Source organism: Gekko japonicus, unplaced genomic scaffold (genome assembly GCF_001447785.1).
Source record: "Gekko japonicus isolate JY-2015 unplaced genomic scaffold, Gekko_japonicus_V1.1 scaffold247, whole genome shotgun sequence".
Taxonomy (NCBI): domain Eukaryota; kingdom Metazoa; phylum Chordata; class Lepidosauria; order Squamata; family Gekkonidae; genus Gekko; species Gekko japonicus.
In genome coordinates, this window is record NW_015166427.1 from 620522 (window position 1) to 628234 (window position 7713).

Here is a 7713-nt window from a genome sequence, read left to right on the forward strand (position 1 = left end):
CTGGGGTTTTCTCCATCTTTCATGTGATCTTTCTCAAACCTGTTTTGCTGTGACGTTTTGGGAAAGATTGCAGCAAAGCCAGGATGGCTGCTGTAGGGTGGAAAGGACTGGAATTTCCGTTTCCTGGCCCAACCCATATCAGTGCCATTTCCCCTGCCCCAGTCCTTCTGCCAGCTGTTCTCCTCCCCCACGCTATGGGAGTTCGGGGCTTTTGGAATCTTTTGAAAAATTGACATATAACAATATATTGCCATGTCAATTACATTTAACAAAGCCTTTAAAAAAGCCTTCTCCAGTGGCATGGCAGATGTGGGGAAATGGCCACTGTGGGGATGGAGTAGGGCTGCCAGGTCCCCCGGGGGCGGGGGCTTGCCTGCTCAAAGGGCCCCCGACCCACTGGCCTAGATCCAGCTAGTGGGGGGAACCCCGCCCCCAAAGTGCCCAGATCGGGCCAACGTGCCTGGCGCGATGACGTCACCCAGTGGTGACATCACTGTGCTGGGCACGTCACCAGGGGGACGCTCTAACATTTGGCCTGAAAACTATTCTCCCCTCGCCGCAACAGGTAAGAGATGGAGGTATGGAAAATGCAGGAAAACCTGCCATGTGGAAGTCCTTTTGCTTGGCTGCGTTGGTGGCTGCAGCAACAATGGGGGAGCCACAGGATAGAATTGCTGAGTGAGAAATGCCTTTATTGCAGAGCTACAAGAGAAAATGTGCAGGTTTCATGATTTTCCCTTACAACTCTGTAATGGAAAAAAGCTAGTGACTTATCTTAAAAAATAAACCTGGGAACTAGTAGATCATGGCAATATATCATTCTAATGCTATTGCAGTCTGGAAATTCCCAGTTAATTTTTTTTTTTGAAAGCCAGAAAAAGCCCTCTGGGGTGTGTGTGTATGTTGAATGAATGGTGGCCAAGGGGGAAAAATGGTGCTGATGTGATTGGAACATGCAAAAACATGCATCTTCCTGGCTGCATAGCATCCAAAGGTGTTTTGACTGCTATCTTTCCAAGAAGATTGTACCAAACTAGGTTTGGAAATGATTGCAACACAGCAGGGGAAGGGGGACATGGAAGCAGGATGAGCAGAAATGCTGGTCACTGTATCTCAAAAAGATCATCACAGAGCTGGGAAAAGTACAGAAGAGGCAACCAGGATGATTAGGGGGTTGGAGCACTTTCCCTATGAGGAAAGGCTGACGAGTCTGGGACTTTTCAGTTTAGAAAAGAGACGACTAAGGGGGGGGGGGGACATGATAGAGGTTTCTTTGGAGATTCGGCAAAAAGAAATTTTCCTCTCCCAAAATACTAGAACTCTATGGCATCCAGTGCAGCTGATGGGCAGTGACTTCAGGACAAACAAAAGGAAATACGTCTTTACACAGAGAATGATTAAAATGTAGAATTCGCTGCCAGAGGATGTGGTGATGGTCACAGGAATAGACAGCTTTAAAAGGGGATTAGATAGATTTGTGGAGGATAGTCTATCCGTGGCTACTAGCCATGGTTAAAGGGAACCTCCATGTTCAGAGGCACTAAACCTCTGAATCTCAGAGCCAGGGGGCAACATCAGGGGAAGGCCTCGGCCTTTATGCCTTGTTGTTGGCCATCCAGAGGAACCAGTTGGCCACTGTGTGAGACAGGATGCTGGACTTGATGGACCACTGGACTGATCCAGCAGGGCTGTTCTTATGTTCTTTTGCTGTTGTATTCCTTACTTAGGAATAAACCTTATCAAAGTGAGCAGACATTTGAGTAAATATGCATAGGTTTGTGCTTCAAGTGTTATGATTTTCTTTTACATTTTTTTTCTCTACATCAATACTACTTTTTCTCTTCTTAGAATTCCAACTAATTAAAAATGAAGAAAAAGAAATCTGTTATTTACAGTTGGTATAAATGCTAGAAATAATTAAGAATAAAAAGTAACTGGCCCTAACCGGGATAGCCCAGGCAAGCCAGATATCAGATCTCGGAAGCTAAGCAGGGCTGACCCTGGTAAGTACTTGGAGGGGAGACCTCCAAAAGAATACCAGGGCTGCGATGCAGAGGCAGGCATATCAAGCCACCTCTCTGAAAATGCCCAAGCCCCAGTAGGGGTTGCCAGAAGTCACCATGACGTCCGGGCATGCAAGCGCACACACAAATTTTAAAAAAGAATTAAAAGTAGCTGCTAAACCCTAAAGCAGTGTGTAATATTTCATCAAACCTTTTTGGAATTTAAAGAAGATGAGGAACCTGTAGTAACTACGTCTTTTGGAGCAGATGCTGAGCAAGAAATATGGATGTTACTTAGATGCTGTGTGCAGTTCTGTCAGCATAAATATTTGAAATCTGAAATGCTAATCATAATAAAAAAGGGTATTCTGACACTTTGGCAGTGTACCTTCCATAATGTTTACAATAATAAAATTCAGCTCAAAAATGAATTTTTAATACCTACATGTTTGGGGTTTTTTTGTAGTAATTGACAACATTAAAAATCTACAAATCAGATTTTATATACCTAATTTTAGTTTTACCTATTGCTCTGCATTAAAATGATGCATTAATACATGTTCCTCCCTTACAGGGAACATTAATCCTGGGGGAATATTAGTGCTAAATGATGTTTAAGGTTTGTGATAGTTCACTTAATGAATTTTACATTTGTGGTAGAAAAGAACCTTTAGACATTAGTAACCTATGGGGTCGCCATAAGTCAGCCGCGAGTTGGCGGCACTTTCCACCACCACAATTTACAGGGTTAGAACTAGGAAAGTTTTGGTTCGTTAGTATGACTTAAAACTACAGATGTCAAATGATTAAAACAAGTGATCACCATACTTTAAATAAAAATTGAAACAAATTACACCATACTTTTGATAACTAGTACACTATAGAATTCCATATTTAACGCATACTTGATTGAGGGCTGATCTTCACATTTATAGACTGACATGGTAGAACTATGGAATAGATCATTTCAGACTAGTCAGTGGTTGTATAGTTTGAATATTTTCCTTTCTGGAAAGCTCACTGTACGTATTCATTTGGAGAGAGGCTGTACTATACCTTTCTCTCTGACTGCATGCAAAAAGCTTTTTTTTAAAAAAAAGTGGGACAATTCCCTTGTAGTCTGCAGTTGTACAGGACAGTAATGCCATATTCTGTGTCATGTGTACAACAGTTCTTATATAATTCCCATCAACTATACCCTTTTTCTCAGCCTTGCTCAGAAAATACTACATGAATCACTTCTGATAATGGATGAAAGCTTTCAAACTTCCAATATGATATCAATAACCCATATCTTATTTTTTTTAAGTGGAGTATTATTTGTGTGTTTAAAATGTCTTATATCAGGTTTCTTCTTCAAGACAAAATACCAAGCACTCATCAATCATACACTTATTATTTGTTACAGAAAAGCCTACGTGTTTTCAGAGGCCATGAGGTCTAGATTTTGTTGATATAAATTTGTGGGATCCATTCGGTTTTCCTGGAATAATGTGTCTTATTTTTATTTTAGGACTTGATAATCTGCTTAATGAAAACAGAATAGCAGATCTCACTCTGCTGTGCCAGCTGTTCAGCCGAGTGAAAGGTGGACAACAACTCCTCCTGCATGGCTGGGGTGAATATATCAAGGTATTTAAAAATTTCCTGTTTTCCTTGCAGAGATAAAAGCTCATCAGTTGTGAATCAAGAACCGATAAAGTTAGGTATTGCCTTTAAAATTTGAGCAACTTCATAACTACAGAGCCCTTTGTTCAGTTGGCAAGAAAAACTGTATATAATTGAAACTGGAAAAAGGATGGCTGTAATTGGTGAACTGTTTGAAGTCTTACACATTTTTCTCATCTCCCATTTCTCTCTCAAGCAGCCATCAAGTCTGTCATGTGTCAAAATAATGTTTGATGTTAATGTGTCATAGCCTGCCTTCGTCCTGCACTCCGTTTTGAAAATAGGATCACTTCTGTGAAGGTGTTCTTGTTTCTCTCTCATGTCCATGAAATGCTCCTTTTGTGCATGCTTTTTAATTTGCTTACCGTTTCCAAGTATGCAAAAGGATCCTTGGAAGGAAGAGGGAAAAGATCTGTTCATGTTATCAGCTGCACTCGAAGTCTACATCTTGGATGATTTTTGCCTTTTCAGAATCAAAGAGTGGAACCCATATAACCTAGAAGGCTTCTAGATCACCCAATGATTTATTCATTCCTTTTCCACGGGACTGGCTGTGATTGTTGCAGGGACATGAAAGCCAAAGGTCATGGAAAAAGTAATGTGGCTTGAGATGGCACTCCCAAAGTGGGCTGAATACAAATAGCATTCTGGACCCAGAAGATCATGCTGGCAGACAGATACCTCATTTAAGATAGGAAGCAGTGAGGTTAAGTTGATCCCAAGATCCCGGAGCTCTGTACAGTGATAGATTTAAAGTGGGTTGATGGGCTGAAGTGAGGAGAGAGAAAAGAGGACACAGGAAGGGCTGGCTCAGATGATCTGGTTGCCTCAAGCAGGCTCTGATGCAATTTTGAACTGGGAAAACAATGTAAGAGCAAAGGCTGAAGTTCCCCCCACCTCGTGTCACCTTTCCTTCCTTAGCTCCCTTCACTTTTCATCTTGTACCTTTTTCAGCTCCTTCTCACTACCCTCTCCTGTTGGCTGGCATAGAAGCTTTCATGGGCATAGAAGCTTTCACAGTATTGTTTGGGTAGCCACCAAATCCTCTTGATATAGGATCATGGGCTCTCAGTCGGCATTCTTTTCTTAAATCTGCAGTCATTGCTTCTATGATTTGGGAATTTTTGAGCCCCTTGTATGTATGCATGTATTTAGATTCCAGATTTTTCTGCAAATCTTGGGCTTCCCCCCAGAAATATTAGCAGTTTTTGTCCCTGGCTCCCTTGTGCAGATTTTTGATCCACACTCTGGGGGCAAGCTCAAAATTACATATATAGATTTAATATTTGCTGTGCTGTGCTACATCCATTGCAATGGGTTGAAATTTTATAATGAAATGTAATGTATTTAATCTCTTTTGTGTGCATTTTAAGACTTTAGTTGCATTAGTGCAGCTATGATTCACTGATTTTTACAATTACTGAAATTCTCTGTAGGCATGTACGAGTAGGTGGGGAATATCAAGGGGGTGAGAAAGATTCGTTAACAATGTATTTGATTATCGAAAGTGTTTGTTTTGCAGAACTTTGGAACAGCAATAGTGATAAATCCTGAAAAGGACAAGGATATGGTACAAGACCTGCTAGATTTTAAGGACAAAATGGATCATACCATAGAAGTGTGCTTTCAGAAAAACGAGAAATTCATAAACTTGATGAAGGAATCATTTGAAACATTTGTCAACAAGAGACCAAATAAACCAGCAGAACTGATAGGTATAAATCCCTTTCTACAAAATATTATTTCTAAACTATGTAGTAATGGTGTAGAGTTGTGAAGTAAACCAGAATGCAGTGGCGCGATAACTATTCCATGCAAAGATTCGCTTTACTGTGTGCTCTGAAAAGTATGCTGTCTCTCTCCTCAAGGGGCGTGTTTGTTTCTATGACTTCTGGACCTCTGCTTGCTTTTTTTCATGACTGAGTGTACGGATGTTTGTTTAGAAGTCCACATGGCAAGTTTCTTAAGTATGAGTAAAGTAACTTAGTAATAAGATTTTGAAGATCAAAAATTGTGCCTATTATGTTCACTTTTAATTGTTTTTAGTTGAGAGAGTGCCTAAACTGCTGGTAGGATGAAAACCAGTTGGATGAAAGAGTTGAGAACAAAGCCAAATTGATGGATCTAAAGTCTATGATCACCAGAGCACCACCTCAGCAATATAAACCATCACAGCATAAAGTTAGCTGTTGACCCCTAGCATAAAAGAGTGGACACACACCTTTCTGTATGCACTGATTTGGGGCGATTTCGCACTAGAGCTGCCTCGCAGCGCAGCCCCGTTTACCCCGACACAAACATGTTAATTTCATTTGACCCGCGGCTTCGCCCGATTTCCTCCGTAGTTTCGTGATCCTTAAAAACCAGGATCACGAAACTGCGGAGGAAATTGGGCGAAGCCGCGAGTCAAAATGCAGCCTCGGGTGTGAAATTAACATATTTGTGTTGGGGCAAACGGCGGCTGCGCCGCGAAGCAACTCTAGTGCGAAATCGCCCTTGATGTAGGAGGTTTGCATACTAGTCTTGGGACTTGTTTGCATCTCACACCACAGTGATTAAAAATGGGGATACTAGAACGTGACTGACTGTACAGTTAATTATTTAGTTATTTATTTAACACATTTCTGTGCTGCCTTTCCATTCCAATAGGATACCCAAGACGACAAACATAAAAACATTCAGACATTTAAAGCAGCATTTAAAATAAGGTATATATAAAATAATATTTAAACAATTAAAAGCATATAGACATAGATACATACATAACACAATCAAGGAGGAGGGCCAGTAAGAGTTACTGGGGGGTTCACCAAAGAAAACAAGAAAGTCTTCACCCATTGGTGGAAGGCAACTATAGAGGGAAGCAGCTGAACCTCCCTGGGGAGGGGATTTCAAAGTTTCAGTGCCATGACCAAGAAGGCCCTTTCTCAGGTTTCCACCCATCTAGCCATAGCTTGTGGGAGCACCTGTAGGAGGGCTTGCAAAGATGACCAAGAGTGGATGGGTTGGGCTTATATGGGAGAAGGTGTGTTTGTGTGTGACAAACGTACACTTTCTTTTGGACTTCTGCCTGGAACAATCTCCAACATATGCTGTCTTTCATTCTGGGCAACCAGTTAGCTACCCATTTGCATAGTGGGGGTGTAGGTGCATATTGGTGTGCATATATGGTTGAAGAAAGTTGGCTGCTGCTTGGAGAATGATGGCTTTTAACTTTGTTCTTAGGAAAGAAAAGGAGATATGGATGCACTTTTGAAAGTTTTTTTTTGAGGAAAGAAAAAATTGTTCGTTGTTGTTCAGTCGCACAGTCGAGTCTGACTCTTCGCGACCCCATGGACCAGCTCCCGCCAGGCCCTCCTGTCTTCCGCTGTCCTCTGAAGTTGTCTCAATTTCATGTTCGTTGCGTCGATGACACTGTCCAACCATCTCATCCTTTGCCATCCCCGTCTTCTTTGACCTTCAGTCTTTCCCAGCATCAGGGTCTTCTCCAGTGAGTGCTCCCTTCTCATTTGGTGGCCAAAGTATTTGAGCTTCAGTTTCATTATCTGGCCTTCCAGGGAACAGTCAGGGTTGATTTCTTTTAGGATTGACTGATTTGATCTTCTTGCAGTCCAAGGGACTCTCAAGAGTCTTCTCCAGCACCATAGTTCAAAAGAATCTATTCTTCGGCGCTCGGCCTTCCTTATAGTCCAACTCTCGCAGCCATACATGACTACTGGTAATACCATTGCTTTGACCATGTGGACTTTTGTTAGCAGGGAGATGTCTCTACTTTTTATCATGCTGTTTAGGTTCGCCATCGCTTTCCTCCCAAGGAGCAGGCGTCTTTTAATTTCATGGCTGCTGTCACAGTCTGTGGTGATCTGGGATCCCAGGAACGTGTGTCACCACTTCCACGACTTCCCCTTCTATTTGCCAAGGAGTGATGGGGCCGGATGCCATGATCTTAGTTTTTTTGATGTTGAGCTTCAAGCCCACTTTTGCGCTCTCCTCTTTTACCCGGAGCAAGAGGCTCTTTAGGTCCTCTTCACTTTCTGCCATT

The 7713-nt window shown here is 41.9% G+C and overlaps 1 protein-coding gene across 2 annotated transcripts in view; it reads left to right on the forward strand.

The window, feature by feature from the left end:
• Positions 1–7713, forward strand: part of CUL4A (cullin 4A) — a 51656-nt gene that overhangs the window by 20785 nt on the left and 23158 nt on the right. For both annotated transcript variants that reach the window (XM_015411776.1, XM_015411775.1), the window contains exons 11-12: positions 3517–3635; positions 5194–5386. In XM_015411776.1, coding sequence (XP_015267262.1) covers positions 3517–3635; positions 5194–5386 — 312 coding nt within the window. The remainder of the gene's footprint in view (positions 1–3516; positions 3636–5193; positions 5387–7713) is intronic.